This window comes from Mauremys reevesii, linkage group 6 (genome assembly GCF_016161935.1).
Source record: "Mauremys reevesii isolate NIE-2019 linkage group 6, ASM1616193v1, whole genome shotgun sequence".
Taxonomy (NCBI): domain Eukaryota; kingdom Metazoa; phylum Chordata; order Testudines; family Geoemydidae; genus Mauremys; species Mauremys reevesii.
Window position 1 is genome coordinate 88,506,759 of NC_052628.1, and position 25,316 is coordinate 88,532,074.

The window sequence follows — 25,316 nt, forward strand, 5'->3', positions numbered from 1 at the left end:
TGCAGGAAAGATAAAGGGAAAGATTCCATGGTCCATACCACAGGTGTACATCTGGTGTAACTCCAGAGAAGCCAATAGAGTTACTTTGGATTTAAGCTCATGTAAGGGAAAGAATTTGGCCTAAAGATTGCAGCAAGAATTAAAAAATGATATCAAATGTGACTCCCTATTACAGTCCAAGGAATATAATCTGTTCTTTTTCCTCCCATGCAGTGACAGTGTACCATGCTTAAAATAATGAGATCATAGCTGTCATCCTGTGCTGTGCCTTCCTGTTAACATTGCCTGCAAACTGGAAAATTTTATAAAAGAGGGGCTCCATCCCTACCAGCACTGATTCATCTATTAGTAGCCTCTTTCCAGCTTCAGTATGTAGTATGGCATAAAGAAACCCTGTGTGTCTAGCTCTTTAGCTGGTTTTCAGACCAGTGTGCCAACTTTTTTCCTGTTCCATGACTCCACACCTTGGATATGCAGCTGCTGACAGCTGGATCCTGCTCCACACAGTCACTTTGCCTGCAGGAGGGGGAAAAGATTGAAACAGCCTTTGCCCAAGAAAACAAACAATTTGGTGCGCGGTGAGGGAGGGGGTATAGCTAATACTCCTTGGTGGTGTACGAATGAGCCATGAAATGAATGCATAATCTGAGTCTTCTAACTTCATTATAGTAAATCCATTAGGCAAAACCAGGGGAAACAAGGTTGGGAGTGGGTACCTGGCAATAATACTAGATTTGTCTAAACATAAAATGTTATTCTTAGGGTGACCGTATTTCCCAGAGGGAAGAAGGAACACCGCATGGGGCTAGCCCGAGTGCCCCTCCCTCTCCCTCCGCCTCCGGCATGGTGTGGGCCCAAGCTGCTTGCCCAAGCCCAGCCCCCACCTCCCCACACAGGACTAGCATCGCTGCTCACCCAAACACTGACTGGCCCCGGTGCGAGGCTGGCATTGCCCCTCCCCGTCCCTTCCCCCCACATTCCTCCGCACCCCACTTTTTTGACAGAAGTGGGCATTTGTCCTGTTTGCTCCTGCCAACTGATCAAGCTGGCAAGAGCAAAAAAAAGTCGAGACGGCAGGGACAGGGCTTAAAAAAGTGACTGTCCCAGCCAGAACCAGACATATGGTCACCCTAGTTATTCTAAGCAGCTCATGTAAGGCCACGGGGAAAAAACAGTATTACTGGGCTGAACATTTTTTTTATGTAGAGCACTTGAATAAGAGGGAAGAAAGGGTTACTATGCATGAGTTAAAAATGATTAAACTGCAAGGATTAGTGATGGGATCATCAGAAATAAACAAGTAGTCCTTGTGGAATCCAAGTGTGTTTGCCTTGCGGTACCAGTAAAGGAAAGCCCTTCTGGGAGCTCCATGATGACTAATCTTATGAGAGAATCAAGAAGAAGAGATTTGTGTAGAATTAATTATTCTTAAGGCTGCCATTTAGCTGCTTCCACTACCAACAGTGAGGGTACAGATCTTATTAAAAAAAAAACGGGTAGTCTTGAGAGGACTGATTTGTGTGTACGTGCCCATGCATGCTGTACAGCTAATGTAATTGAGAAAGGTGTTTCACATGAGTTGGGAGCAGTTGCCACTTCCGCAGAGATGAAGGAGAAATGGTGACAGAGGCAGAACACTTGCACCTGTTTGTAGTGTAGTGTTTACCTAATATTTATTTGTACCATATTGTAATCTGAGCAACAAATAGACAAACTGCACCTGTTTGCATTTTCAGTTATTTACATTATGTCTTAGCAAACAATTTACGATGTAAATATTGCAGTTATCTCATCTGCTACACTGAGTGTTAACATCCAGTGCTGTTTTGTTGGGCTCATGTAAAATGGTGATGGAAAACAGATGTTTGAGGGACTTTGCAGCATAGAGTGTCACTGGATAAAGGGTTGAGAGTATGTCATTTCTTCCCTTAGGAGGAGCAGGTTGTTGGCTTCTCTTGAGGAAGCTGTCGTATGACTGTTGCTCAGAAAAACACAACTGGATGCCGAGAAAGTGGCAAACTGTTTCTCCCAGGCCAGATCATTGGCCCTGCTCCAGGTGCACAAAAGAAACATGAAGCCACTAAGTGTCCTTCTGAGGATTCCCCCAGTGTACATGGAAATTTGTATGTGCTCTACAACCAGCCTAGTGGCTCCTGCATGCTTCTCTATACTCAGTGAACAGGGTGCAGTGATTGAAAAGGGGATGTGATCTGGGGCTTAAGTAGTCCCAGGATTAGGGTGCTACAAAGGTGGCATGGAAGCACGTTTGCTTCTCCCCCAGCCTGACCATGCACTGAGCCCAGCTCAGCCAGAGCGGAGTCTCTGGCCTTTGCTATTAGCTTCCTATTCCTGGCTTAGATAATTGAGAAGGCTGTAGTGAGAAAATTCTGAATATCTAAATGCCTCTGATCCTCTTGAATTTTATCAGTCCAAGTACAAACTTGGACTGCATTGGTAGATGAGCACCTGGTACTTATCATGGGCTCCTGATTTTCATCTAATATTGTTAGATTGATCTATTGCCTTCGGTACTGTAGATCAGTTACTTTCATTGTAAGCTGTTTCGGGAGAGACCATCTTTTTGTTCTCTGCTTACACAGCCCTACCACAATGGGGTCCTGGTCCATGACTGAGGCTGTTAGGCACTACTGCAATACACTTAATGAATGATAATTATGAGGCATTAACTAGCCTATGAACCCTACTGGGAATAGACAAGACTGCTCCCCAGTGACTGCATTTTTGCATCTCAGAATGATGCTCAAGGATAGTTTTGAGCCATTGTTCTTTTACCTCCAGAGTTCTTTCCCTCATTGTTTACAAGAGGATTCCAGCGAAAATAGCTGAAATGTGAATGTTAGCATTTAAGATTGGTGCCTTTGCTGATTTAAAAAAAAATAGTAATAAGCAACTGAAATATGAGTGGATATCGAAGGTTTTATCAGAGCCTAATTAGAAATTGTATGAAAGTGTTAGACACATTGTCAATGTAAAAGCTGCATTTGAGTTCAATTTTTTTTATCAACTATTGTTACAAGTAGCACCTAAAATTTCTATAAAAGAAAGATTAGAAAAGTTTGTTTATTTTGTGCACTTTATAGCAGTTTTGTGTAATGATTTTCAGCGCTTCCTCTGTATAGTCAGCTTTCCTGTTTTGTTTGTATTTATCTTTTGAATGGCTACCAAGGAGGGACAAACTTTATATATTCAAAGAAAGTGTGATTGTAAAAACTCCCAAATGGCAAAGAGGTCCATGAGCAAGGGTAGCATTGGAAATTACCATTAATTCAGTTTTCAAAATTGAAAAGATTTCAGTTTGGCATTGTATACATGTGTTGTGAGTTTTTAAAATTGGTTTATGCTATAACTTGAAATTACTGAATTTGGAGCTCATCCTGCATACTCTTACTCAGGTGAATAATCTTTGTGTGCATAAGAGTACTCACAAAAGTAAGAACTACATGTGTGAGTAATGGTTTGCAGAATTAGATCCTTTGTTGGAAAATGTGAAAAAATTAAACTTAAATTCTGTTCTGAAACTTGTGTATGCCCATTTTCAGATAAGAGGACGTGGTTTTCTCTCTGACAATTGCACTTAGGGATACAATTCCTAAGAGGAATCTAAAAAATTTCTGGCTACCAAATCAATAAGTAAAAAGCTGTCTACTCAATATTTACATTTTAATTTGCAAAGGCTGCTGTCACTTTTTCCATTTTGGCAAAGCCCTGTGGCAGGCTTAGCAAATAGACTACTTTTTAAAATATATGAAATATTTTATACTGCTTGTCATGTCTTTGGGAGCTGCATTGTACTTTGGAGAAATTTGTGTTCTTAAAACCAATTACAAAGTTATATAATAAGCAAGAAGAAAACCACTTCTTCTGTTACATAGGGGAAGCTAAAAGTATTTTGTTTAATATACTAGTATGAGCTAAGGGAGAGGAAATATATTCTTAATTATCAGGTATCAGAGTATAAAAGATGTAGTGGGGTTTCTCTGGAGAAAGCCAGGTGGAGGATGAAATGGTATAACATCCTCCAAAATTATCGTAGGTAAGAAGTTTATTGTACAACACCTTCTCCTGATCATGCTTCCGTTTAATTCAGTGGGAGTTTGCCATGGCTTCAATGGAATCAGGTTAGGGATCCTGATGAGGAGGGATGTACCTGAGAGATCTGTTGTTACCTGTATGTATTTGAGATTAGTCAAGAAACTCTTCACTGATCAAATAAAGGTCCACCTGTTTGACTAGGACTTGTATGTGTCATGAATGCTGCATAAAGAAGATAAAGGGGAAAAAATAACCAAAACACTAACATACCCTCAGTTGGTGGCAGATTGATGCAACTCCTTTGAAGTCAATGGAATTGCATCAGAGAGTAATTTAGTTGTAGTATTTTGTTTTGTGGAATGTGTGTGTACAGTCTTATCTTTTCATCAATGTCTTCTTGCCCTGCTTTCATATTGTTCTGAAATCTAGGTCACTGGCTGGACACTTGCTATTAAAAACAATACACACATACCTGCTGTTCATTCTCTGAAAAATCAAAGGCAGAGAAGGGGAAAAAGAGATGGAATGTTCTGTTTTCTTCATAAACCTGTTCTTTGTTATGAAACACTGAAACTACCCAGGTACTTTGTTTCTTTAGTTTAAATACATTGATATACATAATAAAAGCATGTCTATTTTGGTTATGGGCAAGGTTGGTTATTGCAGGAATCTGTGATATGCTGTGTAGGAGACTATCACACTGTCAATGTGTGTATAAATCTAGTCTCATTTTGCATCATATTTCTTGCCCAGTGTCACCAGTTCCCGTAGAGCTCTAGCCTGTTTGGGTAACTTGCTGTACACTCATGACAAACTTGCGTTGCTCTCACTCGGCACTTGCCATGTGCATGAAATCAAAAATATTTTCAATATGGGCGTGTATATTTAAATAAGCAGTCTCTAGTTAAAAAGGTTTCACAGACAACCTATTTTAGCAAGAGGTCAGTATGAACAACTGGAGATCCATTTGGGGGCAGGGTGTTGGAAATGAGGGTCAAGAATTAGGTTCCAGACTCACTTTTCTTAAAAAACAGGAGCTCCCCTGTCGCTACCTGATCAGTGGATCCACATTAGTTGTTAATAGAAATATCTTTTGATTGCAAAATGTCTCACGTATGTTTGACTGGTGTATTACAGATTATAAATTAGAAGTTCTTGTTGAAGATCATGTCATGTATTGGCTACACTAATCTGGACTAAGCTGATTTTGCCTCTCATAGGGTTTGTTGTTGCTAGTATTCAAGTTAGGCCATATCTACATTTCTAGTCAACAGTAGTTATGTTGTCATAAAGCTGCTGCAGTGAGTATATTGCTTGTGCACATGCATATTTGGTTCCTTGCACTGGTGCTGCTACTCACCACATTGCTACCAGTCAGTGGGCCCCTTGCCATCATCCTGGGTGCTGTCTTTTGGGAGATATTAGCAATGCATGGTGGGGCAAAAACAAATCGCGCAGAGTGACTGGGAGCAAGGGATCAGGGTCTCATCATGCGCCATCCATTTCCTGCAGTTTTCATGCCTTGTTTAAAATCTCAGAAACCTCCACAGCATTTTTTACTGTCCGCTATCTCTGACAGAAGCACAGAGCCCACACAGCTCTGTGTTGTTGTCATGAGTGTTGCAAGCAGAGGATGCAATAGGGGAGATGCCGATTTCTTTGAGGACAGTTTGTTGAAGGACATCACAAAACTGATTCAAGGTGGTTTTTGGCATTCACAGAGCAGCTGCAGACAGTGGAGCACTGCTTTTGGGCCTGAGAAACAAGCACTGACTGGTGGGATCACATTGTAATGCAGGTTTGGGATGGCAAGCAGTGGCTGCAGAACTTCTGGATGTGAAAGACCACATTCCTGGATCAGTGTGCTGAGCTCGCCCCAGCCCTCCAGTGCTGGGAGACCAGAATAAGAGTGGCATTGATAGTGGAGAAGCAAATGGTAATTGCCATGTGGAACCTTGCAGTGCCATATTTGCTACCAGAGTGTGGGCAATCACTTTGGAGCTGGAAAATCCACAGTGGGGCCGTTGTCATGCAAATACGCAGGGCTATTAATTGTCTCTTGCTACGCAGGGCTGTAACTCTCAGCAATGTGCAGGACAAAGTGGATGGTTTTTCAGTAATGGACTTCCTGAACTGACAGCCCACAAATCTCTATTTTGCCACTAGCACACCTTGCCTCAGAGTACATCAACAGAAAGGGCTGCTTTCCTATGGTTATGCAAGCAGTGGTGGATCACCAGGGATGCTTCACTGACATCCGTGTGGGCTGGTCTGAGAAGATGTGGGATGCTCACATCTTTAAGAATATGGGATTGTTCAAAAAACTGCAAATAGGGACATTCTTTCCCACCTGGCAAATTACCATTGGCAATGTTGAAATGTCAGTAGAGATCCTTGGGGACCCTTTGTTTCTCTGGCTCATGAAGCTGTACGCTGGCCACCTTGACAGCACCTAGGGAAGCTTCAGCAACCAGCTCAGCAGGTGCTGGAGGACAGTTTAATTTGTTTTTGGTAGATTGAAGAGCGACTGGTGGTAGTAACTCACAAGATTGGCTCTCAGTGAGAAAAATATCCCAGTGATTATAGCTGCTTGTTGTGTCCTGAGTGATATTTGTGAGGCAAAAGGCAGGGTGGGGGGAGTTACTGCTGGGGTGAAGGGCAGAGGTGGGGAGCTGCTGAGTTTGAACAGCCAGACACAAAGGCCATTAGAAGAACTCAATGCAGAGCTATGGTGCTGAGGGAGACCTTGAAAGAGCACTTTAACAGTTAGCCACAGTAATGGGTTTGGTGAACCGTGCTCTACCTGGCCCTAAAGTTTTTTGGGGGGCTATTAGGAAGGAGTTGTGTAGTGCTTGATGAATATTTATGAATATGTGTCTTTTAATGCATAATTTCTGAATTATGTAGTGCTTGCTGTATATTTTTAATATGTACACTTTGTTTTTCACTGAACTTATGAGTTCTGTGGCCCGGTACAATAACAAGCTGTCAAGTGCTTTGTGTAGCTCTACGCATTCTGCAGTACATGTTGTGAAGCAAAAAAGACTAATTAATTTAAAAAAAAAGTAGAAATTCCTTGTGTACCAAAAGCAGTGTGAAACATGTGTATGCAATTCCAGAAACAAACACAATAAAGCTTAAAAAATAAATTAATGGAACAGAACTTAACAAGGGGAAAGAATATTCGTGTCCATTCCAGGCCATTTTGGCTACACACTCAGTAACTGTGGCTCCCGCAGGTCAGTGTAAGGGAAGCTGGGGTTGTCCTTCCCATTCCCGTGGGTACGGTTGTAGTGGTAGGGATGTGGCTCCTGTTGCCATGTGGAATGTTGGGAGGTGTAGGGAAGTGCTGTAGTGCAGTTCTCCGTTGATTGCAAAGGATGATGAGCCCATGACTGTTGAATCTATAGGGCAACAGGAGTGTGTGTTTGCTTCCAGACAAGCCCCATTATGTCCTGGTGCATCTTCCTCTACTTTTCCTGCTGGGACTCCTGGGCCTTTCTCCTGTCCATTCTTTCCTTCTCTATGGTGTCTGCCATGTTCACCCTCCAGGCCCTTTGCTCACTGTCTGATGCAGCACTGGCTTGCAGGATCTCGCTGAACCTATCTTCCTGAGTCCTCTTCTTTTTCCTTCTCATCAGGGTCAAGCATTCTATGGGCATGGAGGGGGCACTAAACCTCTGGCTGCTAGATGCTGGGACTGGATGACAGGGGATGGATCACTCAATAAAGTGCCCTGTTCTGTTGACTCCCTCTGAAGCATCTGGCACTGATCATTGTCAGAAGACAAGGATACTGGGCTAGATGGACCATTGGTCTGACCCCGTATGGCCGTTCTGATATTTTTTTGACAGCCCAAGAGATACGTGGATAACCAAAGAAATGTCATCTAAGAGGTACTTCACAGGCAATAGCAGGGACAGCTTCCTCACACTGCCCTGCCAAGGCCTCCATTGATACGGGGGATCATGGCACCTCTACACCTATTCAAACCTCAGTCTGTCTGTATCTACAAAGGAATCAATCTGTGCCAATTTAGGTGCCAGTTTTTATAGGGAAAAACACCTGGCTGGCAGAAATTGAACTGAGAACACTGGAGTTATTTCATCTAGGCCATAGAACAGCTATCAGATGCTAGTAACTTTTGGTTGCTACTGACGTAGGATGAACTGACTTGCTATGACAGTAAAACTTTAATTGTAAAGTCATAAAGAACTTACCATTTTGAAAGTTAGAGTTGTCACATAGTTCCATTTTTTAACTTCGAATTATATTTTTGCACCTGGAATTTTACACTAGTTGGAACTCTGATCAATGGCTCATGTCATGAGATGAAAAGGCAGAATCACCAATCAAACTGCATTAAGTACTTTGAAGTTAAGGATTTTACATCCCAAATTGTGTCCCCCTTTTCCCCTAGATAAAATGTCTATAGATGAGAGAGATGAAAGTTACAAAAGATTCATAAACATAAGCCTACTATATGAATACATATGAAATATTCATAGCTCCTACTTCCAGTAAAATCCAGGGCCAAGTGAGGCCAAAATATAATCACCAAATTACGCTACAAAATTAGGTCAACAGAAGTCCTCTTACGTTAACCTAGTTGTGCATGTGTCTACACTCAAATTTGTCTCTGGCCAATGTAAGCGCCTCATTATAGAGCACAGTTCCTGTTAAGGTCAGTTTCAGTCATGAACTCTCTATAAATCTGGCCATGAGTGTCTCAGACACCAAGAAAATATGGAACACACAATTAGTGACCACCTGTGAAGTTTGGTTCAAGTTAATTGCCTAGCATCACATAGGAACTCTGTGGCAGAGGCAGGGTTAGGATCCAGTTTTTCAGGGCAGCATTCAGCTGCCTTAACCATGAGATCATAAGAATGGCCAAAGTGGGCCAGACCAAAGGTCTATCCAGCCCAATATCCTGTCTGCCGACAGTGGCCAATGCCAAGTGCCCCAGAGGGAGTGAACCTAACAGGTAATGATCAAGTGAGCTCTCTCCTGCCATCCATCTCCACCCTCTGACAAACAGAGGCTAGGGACACCATTCCTTACCCATCCTGGCTAATAGCCATTAATGGAGTTAACCTCCATGAATTTATCTAGTTCTCTTTTAAACCCTGTTAGAGTCCTAGCCTTCACAACCTCCTCAAGCAAGGAGTTCCACAGGTTGACTATCCTCTGTGTGAAGAAGAACTTCCTTGTATTTGTTTTAAACCTGCTGCCCATTAATTTCATTTGGTGGCCCCTAGTTCTTGTATTATGGGAACAAGTAAATAACTTTTCCTTATTCACTTTCTCCACATCACTCATGATTTTATATACCTCTATCATATCCACCCCTTAGTCTCCTCTTTTCCAAGCTGAAAAGTCCTAGCCTCTTTAATCTCTCCTCATATGGGACCTGTTCCAAATTGCTAATCATTGTAGTTGTCCTTCTCTGAACCCTTTCCTATGCCAGTATATCTTTTTTGAGATGAGGATTCCACGACTGTGCGCAGTATTCAAGATGTGGGCGTACCATGGATTCATATAAGGGCAATAAGATATTCTCAGTCTTATTCTCTATCCTGTTTTTAATGATTCCTAACATCCTGTTTGCTTTTTTGACTGCTGCTGCACACTGCGTGGATGTCTTCAGAGAACTATCCACGATGACTCCAAGATCTCTTTCCTGATTAGTTGTAGCTAAATAATCCCTCATCATAGTGTATGTATAGCTGGGGTTATTTTTTCCAATGTGCATTACTTTATATTTATCCACATTAAATCATCCTTTTTCTTCCTGCAATCCTCATTACATGATCACATATTATGTCGTAATGCATATACCCAAGGGGGGCAGAACTAAAGATGGCACATGTGTGGAAATTGTGGCATTTCCTAATTTTTGAGTGCTTGACTTTGCAATTGTAATCTTTTAATATAGTTTTTAATGCAATTTCCTAATTAAAACAAACACACCCCTGAAATTCTGTCACATGGAATCATATTGACTCTTAACTAGGCTCAGCAGGGTTCAAATCTTGAGATCCACAGAACAGACCTCTAATACTTGAGCTGATTGTGTAATTGGGTAGCAGTAGTAGTCTATTGTCTTGTATGTGGACCAGCTGCTAGAAAGGGATGAGACAGTTTGTCAATGTTTTATCTGAAGCCTACACTACACTAGAAAAGGTTTGTCAGTATATCTGTACAGGTATAGCTACATCAGTGAACCCTCCTATTGGAGATGCAGCTTATACTGGCAAAAGCACCGGTTTGAGACTTAGAACTCCTGGGTTCAATTGCAGGTTCTGGAAGAGAGTGTTCTCTAGTGGTTATAAACTGTTTTGCTCCTGTTCCCACAGCCTGCCTTTGTCTCCCTCTGTTCCTGTTCCCCTTCCTTGGTGCTGCCCCCCACTCTCTGGCTCCTGCATCCAGTCCTCACCCCTCAGTATACCACTCAGGTGGCTTTCTCCTTCTCCACTCCACCTGGGCACTACCTTGGGGCACTAACAGCATAGGAGCTCCTAGTTCCTATACCTTAAGCCACAGCTGTCCCTGACAGTTGGCAGGAGCAATTGTGGGAAAATTCTGCCCAGCCCCCTGTAGCTGGAGCATGCTCAGTACGGACCAAATCTTTGGAGACTGTAGTTGCCTCTCAAACAAGTACAGCTCTACTGAGCATGTGTGACCTATGATTTTTTCCCCAAAGGCTCATAATTTGGCCAAATTTGGGTGAATTTTCATAGGGCTAGCAAAAGACACATCCCTGACATTAGAGTGACTCCCCAGCCATATTTCAGATTCCTTCTCTAGAGAATGGATGTGCTAAAGGTTTTCAGCAAAATGGTTCTGAGAATTTTTTTACATGGGCAAATCAACGAATTTTCCCTGATTTCACCATCAGAAATGGCTGAACTATTTCAACTGAAATTTTCCAAAAATTTTCAGTCTGAGGGCAGACACCCAGCATTGAAAATTTCAACCTGAATGGTTAAAGTTTAGCAAAGTGAAAAGCAATGGAAAACAAAGTCAGATAATAGAAAGTATTGGCACCTTTAACTATAGGAAGCCGTGTTAACTCCAACTGTAAGTATTTGGTGAAAACTTAATTTGGCTTACCACAGGTTGTGTTCTTAAATTTGTCTGGCTAAGCTGGGTTAGTCCTGGACAGGATTTGGGTGAGAGTCCTCCAAATAAATGCAGGGTCTTGCAGGAAATGAAGATGATGATTCATTAGGTGGCACTCTTCCAGCTGAGTGCGTATTGGTTTTGGGGACACCATGCTATTAGAGATGTGCTGTGTTTTGGGTAAGATATGAACCAATTCCTGAGTATTTGAGGCTGTGATGAGGTGGGGTGGGGGGAATCAAGCAGCAGTATTCACAATAATAGGTCTGTGTGTTTTGGTTTTGGCCGGGGGTGGGATTGGACAAATGTTAGTTTGGGTAATTTCATTCTACCTACCAACCCAATTCCCTCTGTAGTTTTGATTGGCTGTGATATTTGTTTTCACTTCCTGCCCTAAACTGTTATGCAGTTTGCTCTGTTAAACATCTGCTGTGTTCCATCCCAGAGTCAGGAGTGAAAGTGATTCATATGTACAGTATATACTCTGTAGTTCATAAAGAGCTTTGGCATCCTTCAAAGTGAAAAGAACCATGTAAAGGAAAGTTGATACTTATTACATTCTTTTTATAACTACCTTAGCAAGAACATTAGCTTACTAAGAAGAAATTGCATGCTACTTTGATTTCCATGTGAAAAAAAATACACTTCAGTTATTTCTTTTGGTTACAAATATGATTAAACAAATGACCTCCTGACTCATTAATTAAGGAGCTTTAATTAAACTAACTTTCTTGGATATCAGCAATAATGTGCTTTTTGTGTTGGGTTTGGAAAAAACCTCATGATGCTGAAGGATTGTACCTTGTCTTTTTAGAACATTCTAGTCACATTTTAAATAACCTTGCTATTGAACTGTTGACAAAATGGACAAGACAGGTAAAATAGCTGAATGGCCTCTGTGAACACTCTCCCAAAGTTTACAAAATTGAAGAGGAACAAGACATGTACCCAGGGCAATACCATATGTGCCCATAATCATATATCAGAAACCAGACTCAGAAAACTACATCTGTCTGTAGGATCAAGTTCAATAAAAGGCTGTTTTCATGGGGGCAAACTCAATAGTGTTTGTCAAGTGAGCTCTAACATGAAAATCTGTTTTGACTACTGGGGATACACACTGCCTTTCCCTGTCTTCTGTTCCTGGATCCTGTTCATTGTAGCTCAGGGTCAAACAACTCATTGCTAGTGGCTTACTCCAGCCACCGAACGGCGTTTTCCCTGACAATGAATTGTGGAAATAAGTCTGAAGATCTCTTCCACTAGCACCTGAACTAAACTTAAACACTGGGAGATTTGTCTCTTCTAATCAGCTGTTTTCTTGGAAATCCACATACCTTCATGTAAAAGATTTCTTTTCCCCAACTCCCTCCTGTTTAATGTGGTCTACGTTATAATGCAGAATGCATAGACTCAAATCATGGTCCCATACACAAAGCAGGAAATGGGCTTTCAAGGACTGGGGTGAAGGTGTGTCTCAATCCAGGGACAGGATACACAGCCTCTGTGTCACCTCTGGTGCAGCCTCAAGGCTTTGCTGACAGCTGCAGCCCACTGTAACTATATTTGGCCAATGGATTTGTATGGTTGCTTCTCCTGGTGTGTCCCTTTCTCATTCTGAATCTCCTCCCACTGTGCTGTTGCAGAAGGTGCCCCCAGAGAACAGTGCTCCATGGTACAGCATCCCCTTGCACAACCTTTCCCCATTCAGACTGGTTCACATGAGATAATGTTATCAGTATGTATAACATAGTATGTATTTGTATCCTAAAGGCAAATTCTAAACATTATCTAAACATATTTTGGCACTACAAAGAGACCTGTACATTACAGATAAATATGACATACATTTCTAATCAGAGTAACTTTAGAGATTATTCCTTCCCATAACATCTTGCTACACAGTACCTAAAATTCTGAGTCCATTTCCCTTGTTCAGATGAAAGAAATGTAGATCAAAAAGTTAAGAAAAGTTTGCCCTGGGGTTCTCAGCCTGCATAGGATTCTGCACATAGTACCTAGGGATTGTGCATGCTCTATAAAAGGTTATTCCTTGTTTTGTTTTTGTTTAGAAACATCTTGCCTCAAACTTTCCTCAGCCTCTGAGAACATTCATCCCCTGAGAACATTAATGCCTTTATGATTGTGTAGATCAGTTAGGAATAGCCTTTTCTAGATCTTTGTGAAGAATCTTAAAGATCCCTACTGTGTGTTCTTCTGTAGTGGATATTAACTTCCCTCTTTCTTTGTGTGTGCATGTGTTGTATTCTTTTCTTCTAGATATTGATTCTAATTATTTCTGAAAAGATGATGTAACTTGTAGTGCCACTTGCTGATTCTGCACACTTCTATGAGTTTGTCTCTGCAGGGTATTTAGAAACTCTATTTGTAGTAAGGAATGAGTCTGTACCATTTTTTAAAGTTTAATTACAGTGCAGGCTTTTCAAAGGCTGATAAAGTTACTAGATACTGAACAATCCAGAGGGTTTCACGTTACCCAGAGACCTCCAGTAGAACAATGCATAATCAAAGAAGCCAACATGCTTGTTTTTTTTCCTTTCTCTTTCCAGATACTAGTGAGAAGTAACAACCTCTCTGATAAGATCATGGTTTTATCAGGTAAAATTGAGGAAATCTCTTTACCGGAGAACGTTGATGTGGTTATTTCTGAACCAATGGGTTACATGCTGTTCAATGAGAGGATGCTGGAAAGTTACCTCCATTCCAAAAAATGGTTGAAGTCAAATGGTGAGTATGCCAGCACTGTTGCCCAGTGATGGATTGGGGAAAATGCCAGTTTTCAGAGAAAGGAGACAAGAAGGACCTCCAAATGGTGGCTCTGGACAGCACTGGTTGGTGTTGTGTTTCACCACCTCCTGTAGGCTCTGTAGGAGTGGGAGTTGAATTTTCGTCCTTCATTTGAGCATGTTGGAAGCACCACTGTTACTATTTCATATTGTGATTTGCCGGTGAGCCCAGCTATTTGAGCACTTAAACTGTATGTGCTGGATGTGTTGCCCTTGGCTGCCTCTTGTGTCATTCAATTTAATGTGCCACCGTATGCATTAAGGGTTGCCTCTCAGTTCAGAGTTTATAATGCAAAACATGATGGCAAGTTAAACTAAAATGCAAGGCAACTGAAGGAAGATAAAGACCTAGAGTTGGGCAAAGAATGGGAAACGTCATGAAAAATGTGTTCTTTTTTCTTTGAAAAAAAATATGAAATTTGAAATGTTTTCACCAGCTCTAGTCAGACCCCACCCAAATTCCTAATTCCAAGGCCTCTTGGTACCACCACTGTTTTCTAGTGATGTGTCCAATCCAGCCAGAGACAACTGAGATCCACAGGTCAGTTCAATACGATCTGTGTTTCAATCTGTTACTGGTTGGAGAAGTTTTGAAGGAGGCTTCTAAATCCAGGGGCCTCCTGAGAAATTTCCTTGTAGGCAAGTCTGAACCTGCAGTTGCCATAAGTTATATTTCACTAGGTGAATTCCTGAAAACAAACTAAAAGATCACTAACATAGTTTTTGTTAAAAAGAGAGAGACTTTCTCATATGACACTGTGAAAAACAGGGTGTGGAAGTTGAAGACTTTTGTTTTTAGCATATTAAACTACTTATGGGAACATGGGCTAATAGGCTGAGCACAGGACTAGGAACTGGGAACTACTGGGAGTTAATCTTGGTTCTGCCACGGACTTGGTCTGTGGCCTTACAAAAGTCACTTCGGCCTTTGTTTTCAAAAGTGTCCATTAATTTTAGTGCCTCTGATTTTGGGTACCCATCTACAAACTATTAGGGTATGTCTAGACTGCGATGTAAGCTCAGGGTTAGTGGACTTGAGCCCACAGACCTTAGGCTTGCAAGCCCAAAGCTCGAGTGTCCACACTAATTGGTGACCCTAGATTTACAGTTTCTGGACCCAGGCTGCAAACTTGGGGCTCCAATGTTCACAGCGCATTACGCAGACTCAAGTCAGACCGCCATGTCCCATGGTTCCTAGCACCCTCCCCAGCTGTGGCCACTCTAGCCCTCAGTTGACAGTACGGTGTGGGAAAACTTGCCTATCCACCCTACACATTACAGGAAGTTGTTGCCGCTGCCAAGTTCCCAACATAACCTGCTGTGCTATCTTTTGGGTTTGCATGCTCCCTGCAACTGGAGCCAGCAACATGGAGGAGTCACATTTGTGCTTGCTTGTACTTTCACTCAAGTTTCAGCAAACAGACAGGGCATCCATGAGATGCTGATAGACATTCCGACATCGTTTTCTGACCTACAGAAGGCACCTGACGGGAGGAGGAGATACACACATGGAAACATGGAAGACTTGAACTGGCTGATGCTGTTTGCGACTGTCAGTATAGGTGCTGATACCCCCTATGTAGACAAGTACTTCTGGAGCAGAGCCACAGGGACAGATCGGTGGGACCACATTGTGGTGAAGACCTTGGGTGAGCAGCAGTGTGCCCAAAATTTTCTCATGAAGAAAGCTACATTTCTGGAGCTTTGTGAGCAGCTTGCCCCAGCCCTCCAGTGTCAGGAAAAACAAAGGAGGGTGTCCACATGAGTCTAGAAGCAGGTTGTTATAGCTGTTTGGAAGCTGATTGCCTCAGAAACTTCTGCCACCATCTTACCCACAGTTGACTTTCCAATGCCAAATCGGTTAGCAAGAGACCTGTAGCAGCATGGGGCAATCAGGCATGTGATTTACCCACAAGTGGTGGGCATAAACAATATTCCTGAAGTAATCGTTGGCTTTCCAGAATGGGATTTCCAAACTGGACTAGGGCCATTGATGGGACTCGTGCCGACAATTTGCTCTCCTCAAGAAGCACATGAGTATGTAAACCACAAAGTGGCCATTGTCATGCAGGCCTCTGTGGAACACTGAGGCCAACTTATGGACACCGACATGGGCTGCACTGGAAAATGCACCATGCTAGGTTTTTCTGACAACTGGGAGTCTACAGTCATGCATAGACTGGGACGCTCTTGCTACCAGACGGCATTGTCATAAATAGAGTTACTATCCCCACTGCTATTCTGGGGGACTCTGTGCACCCCCGTTTGCATTGGCTTATGAAGCCATCTCTTGATCTCAGAGGCCCTGGCAAAAGAAGGTTTATTTATGCTCTGGGCAGCTGCAGAATGGTGATTGAATGTGTGTTTGGCAAATGAAATCCTGCTGGTGCTGTTTGCAGACCTGTTTGGATTCCAGTGTCATCAGTGCTGTCTGCATCACTGTGGCTTGCAGTGCTTTTCACAGTCTTTTTGAAGCCAAAGGTAAGCCATTTGCCTCTGAATGGAGCTATGACAGTAATGGATCGGAAAGCGCACCTATCCCATCTGGGGCAGGATGCGCCCAGGGAACACAAATCAGGGATGCTCTATGCTCACACATTATGGATTTGCATGGAAGAGGAGTGTGTTTTTATTAATGTGCTTTTACAATGGTTACAGTAAATGAGGTACAGCCACATCATGTAATGAAATGGGACTGTGAGGGCAGGGATTGATTGCCATGGATTGTACTTGTGAATGACATAAGTGCTTATGAAATGGGGAAGTGGGTATGTGGCAAGAACTGTAGATACACAGTATGGCTTGATGTAGATAAAATGTATTGAGAAATAGCGTTTGGATACAACTTACCAGTTGTCCTTTATCATGTGTTTTATCTTTATTATGTGAAATACAGCTTATATGATGTGATGCCGTAATGGTAATGAAATGTCCTAATAAAAGAAAAGCCTTTATTTTTTAACCTGAATGAGAAGAAAAAAGTGCCAGGCAGGCCAGCTGTCATTCACATGCCAAAACACCAGTAATAAACCAACACCAAAACCATTAATAAAACACAGTGCATAAACTGCACATTAAACGGTAAAACATTGCTAACAGATAAACCCTCTGCTGTTGTGTGTACCCCGGCACCCTGTTCTCCTTTCCCTTCCTTCCACATTTGGCACACGCTTGGTGCCGCTGCAGAGGGTGGAGGCGTTTACAGGGGTGGGCATCTGCACATGTGTGGAAGCCTGCAGGGGGTAGGGAGGACTGCATGTGGTAGATTTGCTCTCTTCAGTTTCTTGTAAGTCCCAATTGCATGGGCCACCCAGCCATGGAATTGTTCAAAATGTTCCTGGTCTACAGCATGTGGTTCCATGGAGGGGACCCAGGACATGGTGTGGATGCAGCAGGAGCAGCCACAAGCATAAGCAGCCTCTCAAACAGGTCTTTCTGCTGGGCTCTGTCATCACCCTCAGCCCATGTTCCTGCTACAGAAACTGCGCTGCAAGCCTCTCCTGGTGCATTGAAATTCTGTCCTTTAGCTCAGCAGCCTGCCTGTGCCTTTCTGCTTACTTTGGTGCTGCACCCGCTTGTTGGCACTGTCCAGAATGTCCATGATAAGTTTATCATGGAAACACTTCTGCTTGGACTGGTCTGTTACAGTTCTACATCCCGAGGACCTGCTGCAGTGGGCCCATATTGCTGAGGTGGAAGGACCAGCAGAGGTTGAAGGGCCAAAAAGCAGACATCAAACAGTACATTATTGTTTCAGTGCTTCACAACAGGTTCAGTAGGCAAAAGCGCCTTGTGGAATCTCCAAGGCCAAAAAATGATACTTTGAAAAAGTGTATCCCAGAAGCTCCATGGACACAACTCAGTTAATCACAGTGAAAAGACTGCACAAACAATGATGAGTTACTATTTATAATTGGTTTTTGTTTAAAAATTGTAGACCTGCTTGGTCCTTTGGATGGGGTGGAGGAGTATGTCACAGAGATTTTCAGACTTATGGTGACAGAGCTGCACATCTATGAGTGAAGTGGGCTGGCGACAATATGCCCTTCATTGAAAATTTGACTACCTGTCTAGAGTTTCTACTACAGGAAAAGTTTGTGGCTGTCAGTGCCCAGGACTAGATCAAAATTTATGAGTGAATTAACAGGATACTGCATTAGCATCCAAACGAATTACTGCCTCCCCATGGCTCCTGGTGCAAGCTGCTCTGAACACATTTACCCTGGGACTACAAGCAAATGCACAGGAACTCTCACAGAACTAAACAGCCAACCCCCTCCCCGCAGCACGTTTCTGGACTGCATAAAAACCCTGGCCATACTTTGGGCATAGATTTCATCACTCTTGGATTGTATTCAACCTTCCACACTTCCAGCTCCCACCCAACCTTTTCTCTTTTACAGGTGGCGCTTAACGTTGTGCAATGCCTGATTTGCATGGCATGGCATTCTGAAAGGCAATATAAAGTTCTTACTTTTAACACCCCAGCACATCTCTGTAAGAATGTGCAAGTTTCCAGTAAAAAGTTAATTTCAAATGCTTATTTCGCTGTTGTTTGCACTTCTCAGTCTCCATTTTGAATTCCACCTGGTGGTTTGGGGGGCAGAGGGGCGATGCCAATGTACTGCCAAGCAGTCCACCATTAGGAGATACTTGCTGCTGCCCATGGCTTGTAATACATTTTTCATTTGGGTCATAAACTGGAAATCCTTCCAACCCCCTATATTAATAACAACAAACATGGCGCCAGAAACTTACCAGGCTGAGCTGTTCCTTCTGCCTCTTGTGTTTCTGCTGCCTGTTCTGTAGCTGGCCCTTTCTTGGGGGTGGGGGGGTGGGCATCAAAAAGCTCCTCTGAATAGAGACCCAGAATGTGCTGCCGCTACTCTGGCAGCAAAGCCTCCTTGGGGACCAGTTTGAGCACAAGAGTCAGTTTGGCAGCCTCATCTGGCACTTACTGGCTCCTCTCCAGTCCTAGAGTGGATTTAGGGATGAGAAGGTCACTGTCCTGGCTGACCAGGATGTTGTGAAGCACTGGTGGCTCAGTGCTCAGCACAGTATCCAGCACCCAGTCAAACTCCTTCAAAAAGGGGCAGGATGATGGGAAATTCCTGTCGTTCTTGTACTGCTTAATCCGCTCCATGCACTGGTCCAGTGAATCCCCTATGCTGCAAGCTTCTTTCATATTTCCTGGTACTGTATGTGTCGTCATCCCTGGAACTCTTGCTAAAGTCACTTTGCTAAAGTGCTTGCCTCGCACTGGAGATTAACCAAAATCTGGCTGCACTTCTTTGTCCAGTTAGCAACATGATTGGCAAAAGACTTCTTCATATCGGTGGCCATTACAAATGATGGAGAAGATTCACTATGCTCGCAGCTCAGCAGACAGAATAAAATGGAACTGTTAAATGCGGAGCAGCTGTACTTGAACCAAGGGGTGGCTTCCATTTCCTGTGTGTTGATTAAGAAGACCATCCTACGGGATTGTGAGATACATTTTCAGACTCACAGGACCAGAGTCTGGGGGGCCTGGGCCTGATCTGCATCAATACTACAATAGATGGAGTTTGGACCCAAGTCAAACCCTCCACGCTGCAGGCTCCTGAGACGTGGGCCCAACCCTGAGTCGCACAGAATTGTGTACAGCTGGAAGCGGGGTTTGGGCTTAAGCATGCGTCCAAGCCTGGGCTTTCATTGCAATGTTGACATACGGTAGAGCCTGATTTTTTCAGAAGTGTTAATGACTTGCAAGTGCTATTATCTTCAGTTGGAGTGTGGGTGCTTCGCACTTCTGAAAATTGGGCCCTTTGAAATTAAAGTTGCTCACTTAAAAACTAAGGGGATCAAAAATTAATGGACACTTGAGGATGTAGGCCTTAATTTATCTGAATCTGTTTCCCCATCTGTATAATGTAAATGAGACTCATTTATATCTACCTCACACATGAATGGTAGTTAGAATTAGTTATTATTTGCTGTGTTTTTGTAGCTGTGTGGGTCTCAGGGTATTAAAGAGACAAAATGGGTGAGATAATATCTTTTATTGGTGAAAGAGACAAGCTTTCAAGCTGCATCGATCTCAGATTTGAAGAGCTCTGTGCAGCTCCAAAGCTTGTCCCTTTCACCAACAGAAGTTGGTCCAATAAAAGATATTACCTCGCCCATCGTTTCTCCAGAATTAATTATTGTTTATAGATGACATTGAAAATGTAAAATGCTGTATAAGTGGCAAGTGTGTAGTAGCAGAAGCTGAAGCAGCATGGTCTCATGAGCAATTTAAAAAACCTTTAATCCCCATCCCAGGTTTTACTCTGCAGAAGTATTAGTATTCTCTAAGCAGCAGGTCTTAAAAGGCATGTTTATTTACTGAGTGGGTGTGTGATTCTTTTTGAAATTCCTGTGGTCCCTTGCTACATGTTGTATTTGCAAAAAGAAAGCCATTTGTTCTTTCATTTGTGCACCACATTTTGCACCAGTTAAAACAGATGTTTGAAGAAACATGTTCCAGTCCAAAAATGACTATTTTATGGCTCCTGCTCCCCATTGATGCACAAACAACAGTGTGCAAAATATTTCTTTAATGTTGTTTTTTTTTTGAAATCTTATCAAGCAGCCTAATCCAGTGCCCACTGAAATCAGTAGAAGAATTCCCATTGACTTCAGTGGCCATTGGATTCAGTCCCTAATTAATATAGGTCTGTAAGTCATGACACCTGGATCCTTTTCCCGGCTCTGTCAATAACTTGTTGTGTGAGCTATGTAAACTTCTATATGCCTCAGTTTCACCACCTGTAAAATTGATATAATACTTCTCTTTACATGTTTGAGCTTTATTTTATCAATGCTTTGTAAAGCGTTTTTGAGATATCTGGAAACAAGGTTCCCATGTAATTATTATGTCAAGCTGCTAATGCTAGACCTCTTGAGGATTACCTAGTTGGTACTCTGCAGTTTGATTTATGATTGAGTCTGTTGACATATCTTCTGTGATAATATCTGTGGAAAGAGTTGTGAATATGGTCAGCTCTAAATAAGCATGTTTCTCCAATTGTGGAAATGGTGAAAAGGTATTTTAGAGTAACATCCAGCATTTTACTTAATTCAAAGAAAGAGAAAATGATTTAAATGTCTAATATAGGAACATAAAACTTATAATGCTTTATCATTCTTGGCAGGCTTCTGAAATATCCTGACCCACTTCATAAGTGGATATTTTTGTTATTGATTGCTTTAACCTATAACTGCATTTAAAAAAACTACATATTATTACCTGTAATGGGATTTGATGTTAGTCTGTTCGAGGTGCAAAGCAATTATTGCTTGCTGGTATTTTCTGTACATATTTCCATAGGGCTAACCAGACATTTGAATTTTGCTACTGTATATTATCTTTTGTTTACTAGGAATGATGTTTCCAACATTTAGTGACATTCATTTGGCTCCTTTTTCCGATGAGCAGCTCTACATGGAACACTACTCCAGAGCCAATTTTTGGTAATGATTATGGGTTTTTTAAAAATTTTTGCTTGGTGACTCAGTAAAGGTTTTAAAATGAAACTAATTCTTGTAATCTGAATGAAGTGAAGCAAAGCACATGGCAGAAAATCCTTCTAATTTTCCATGCTCGCTTCCTTTAACCTGATCCACAGCTATGCAAGAGGAGCAGGGTCTGGCTAGGTCAGAGCTAGGATGGGAACCCACGTCCACTGAGCTCTCAAGTGCTGCAGAAAAAGATGTATATGAATCCATAGTTAGTAGTTGCACTTCTGTGTCAGTAATAAGCCAGTGCCCCAGGATGGCGCTTGAGGGGTGTTGAACAAATCAGTCTCCTGACCATACACAGATGTCAAATATCCAGTGGCGTTTTTCATAGAGACAAGGTATTGACTTCCAGATCCTGGTCAAATTCTAAGTCAGTAATTACATTCTGTCTACTAAATTCCTCTTGCAACTTCAACTAGAAACAACAGTCTTCACTTCTTGCCCTAAACTGTTGTTAATGCTGGGGTGCACTGTTAAACAGCTGCTGTGTTCTACATCAGAGGTGGCTCCATTTCAACAATGGGCAAAGGAGTCTCTACCCATTGCTCACATACCTAATGTGGTGATAAATGGGCTTAATTAATTGTTGACAAAGTTTTTAGATCCTTGGATAAAGACGTGCTATGGAACTATGAAGATTAATAATTAGTAACCTCTTTTGGAGACCACAGATATATCCCCACTTCCAACCAGTCCTTAGGTAAGAGAAAGTGATAGGAATTCTAAAGGTTAAGTCATTTGCTTTAAATCAATAAGTTTACTAATCACCTGGATTTAGGAATAAACTTTCCCTATGGATAGGTCATTACATAATTATCCATTAGGGGATTTCTCCCACCTTCCTCTGAGGTATCCCTTATGAAAAGGTGGTATACAGTTTAATAGAGATGAAACCAATAGGGTTGTATAGAAATTCCTCTGAAATCATGTAAAATTTAATAGAGACTTTTGGACCAGATCCTCTGCTGGTGAAGTCATCACCTGCTGATTTACACCACCTGAGAATGTGGCCTTTATCCTTTCTTTAGGTTTGTCAGGCCATCCTGTAGAATTCCATAATAGGCATATAGTTCTTCTAAGAAACTCCATAGGATGGTTCAAAAAAATCTATAGAGAGACTATTCTCTATTTATATTATCTTGGTCTCTGTTAAAATTCTATAAGACATTTTTATAATGTACCATGTGGTACTGGCCAACATCACAGAAAGGATAGTGCATTAGGTGGACCAGCTGTCTGACCTGGTATGGCAACTTTTATGCTTATATGAAAACTCTCCACCTGCTTTAGAGACAACAGTGATGCTTGTCAATGTTTCTCTTCAATGTAGCAGCCTAATTCTCTGTGTCCAAAACACTGTATTTTAGTTGAAAATGTAGGGCCAGAATCTGCCCTCAGTTACATTGGTTTAAATCTAGAAGTTCTACAGACTTACATCAGTGTAACTCAGAGCAAGGTCTAGTTTGTAATTTTATATGTGAGAAAATTGTAACTGTTTTTATGTATCTAGAGTCTAGAAAAAATAGAAACAACTTCAGGTGGGCTTTTCATAGATTCCAAAGCAACCATTGTGACCATCCTGTATAACACAGGCTACAGAACTCCGCCAGAATAATTCCTTTCGAACTACAGCATGTCTCTTTTTTTTAAATCTTGATTTTAAAATTGTCAGTGTTGGAGAATCCACCATGACCCTTGATAAATTGTTCCAGTAGTTAATTACTCTCACTGTTAGAAAAAAATTAGGCCTTATTTCCCATCTGAATTTTGTCTAGCTTCAGCTTCCAGCCATTGTATCTTGTTATACCTTTGTCTACTAGACTGAAGAGACCATTATCAAATAATTGGTCCCCATGTAGGAAGTTATAGACTATGATCAAGTCAACCTTTAATCATCTCTTTGCTAAGATAAAGAGATTTAGCTTTTCAGTCTATAACTAAAAGGCATGTTTTCTAATCCTTTAGTCGTTTTCATTGCTCTTCTCTGACCCCTCTCCAATTTATCAACATCCTTCTTGAATGGTGGGCATCAGCATTGGACATAGTATTCCAACAGCAGTCATACCAGTGCCAAATACAGAGTTAAAATAACCTCTCTCTTCCTACTTGAGATTCCCCGTTTTATGTACTCATGGATTGCACTAGCTTTTTTTGGCTATAGTGTCGCTCTGGAAACTTACATTCAGCTGATTATCCACCATAAGCCCCAAATCTTTTTCAGGGTCACTGCTTCCCAAGATAGAGTCTCCTATCATGCAAGCATAGCCTAAATGTTTTGTTCCTAGATAACATTTATATTTAGCTGTATTAAAATGCATATTGTTTGCTTGGGCTCCAGATCGCTCTGTATCAGTGATCTGTCCTCTTCAGTATTTATCACTCCCCCAATTTTTGTGTCATCTGCAAACTTTATCAGTGATGATTTTGTTTTCTTCCAAGTCATTGATAAAAATGTTAAATAGGATAGGGCCGAGAACTGATCCCTGTGGAACCCCACTAGAAATATACCTGCTTGATGAAGAATTCCCCATTTACAGTTGAGACCTATTTATTAGCCATTTTTTTAGTCCATGTAATGTGTGCCATGTTAATTTTGTGTCATTCTAGTTTTTTATTCAAAAATTTCATGTGGTACCAAGTCAAATGTTTTACAGAAGTTGAAGTCTATTACATCAACTCTGTTACCTTTATTACTCAAACTTATCTCATCAAAAAAAAATTTTCAAACTGTATCTATCATTTCAGTTCCTCCCCACTTAATCTTTAGCTTCTTCTCTTTTTGGTTGTTCTCAAGAATACAAAAAAGATTATAATAATCTACAAATTGGGTGGAATGGGGCCCAATATTTTGTATTTTGTTTTTTGTTCCATGTGCCAGCTTCCTTGGGAAGCCATAGTAGAAACTAGGGATGGATTAATAGGGGTTGTTATCGCTTAGTGAGGGAAATAGATACTGAATTAGCAGTCTGAAGCAGAAACATATCAGCTTTTTCACAGGGCTCTACAGATCTAGATGTTATTGGCAGCATCTAATCCAAGCATTTCACTTTAAGGTTGCTTGTGATGCTTCATCTCCATCGTTAGGGAATGTAAGACTTCTATTTGACAGCTTACAAGTGGAAAATACAAGTGGTGTGATGTACACACAAATATTCTGTCTGTATCTATCTTTACATATACAGTATGTAGATAGTATCTGTATTAATGGCCAAAAATTCTACTTGTCCCTGCCATTAATTAATGCCACAAGCTCTGAACGGCTGGTGTTCTGATGACGTTCTCTACATCCAGTTTCTTAACAAAAATATCCAATCTGCATTTAAGAGCACCTGCAAACATACATTGTGTCCTAGAATATTGCACACTGATACAATTATTCAGGTGAATACTCAGAACTAGTCACTACTGGGTTTCTAAGAGAATGATAGAAGTGGGAGATTCTAATCGTTCAGGTCTGGAAGTCCTTCACAGATCTGGGAACTTATTTCACTTCCCCATCATGTTCGTTATTATTTGTATTGCAGTAGTGCCCGAGTCAGGATTAGAACCTCATTGTGTTGGAAGTTGTACAAACATAAACGAAGAGTCTCTGCCCCAAAGAGTTTACAGTCTTTGTAACAGGATCCTTTCCCCAGTGTTTCAGCAGCTCATTTCACGACCCCTTTTCTTAGTTTTGGTAAATACACTTTGAACATATTTGCCATGTACATGTTGGGCTAATAACACTGGATAAACTCCTTACATACTTTACATGAGTTTACATGGATAATCCAATGCACCTGCAACATT

At 41.6% G+C, this 25,316-nt stretch overlaps 1 protein-coding gene across 9 annotated transcripts in view; it reads left to right on the forward strand.

Moving 5' to 3' along the window:
* LOC120408121 (histone-arginine methyltransferase CARM1-like) overlaps positions 1-25,316 on the forward strand; it is a 131,655-nt gene that overhangs the window by 80,680 nt on the left and 25,659 nt on the right. For all 9 annotated transcript variants that reach the window (XM_039544719.1, XM_039544721.1, XM_039544718.1 and 6 more), the window contains 2 exons: positions 13,749-13,926; positions 21,389-21,479. In XM_039544719.1, coding sequence (XP_039400653.1) covers positions 13,749-13,926; positions 21,389-21,479 — 269 coding nt within the window. The remainder of the gene's footprint in view (positions 1-13,748; positions 13,927-21,388; positions 21,480-25,316) is intronic.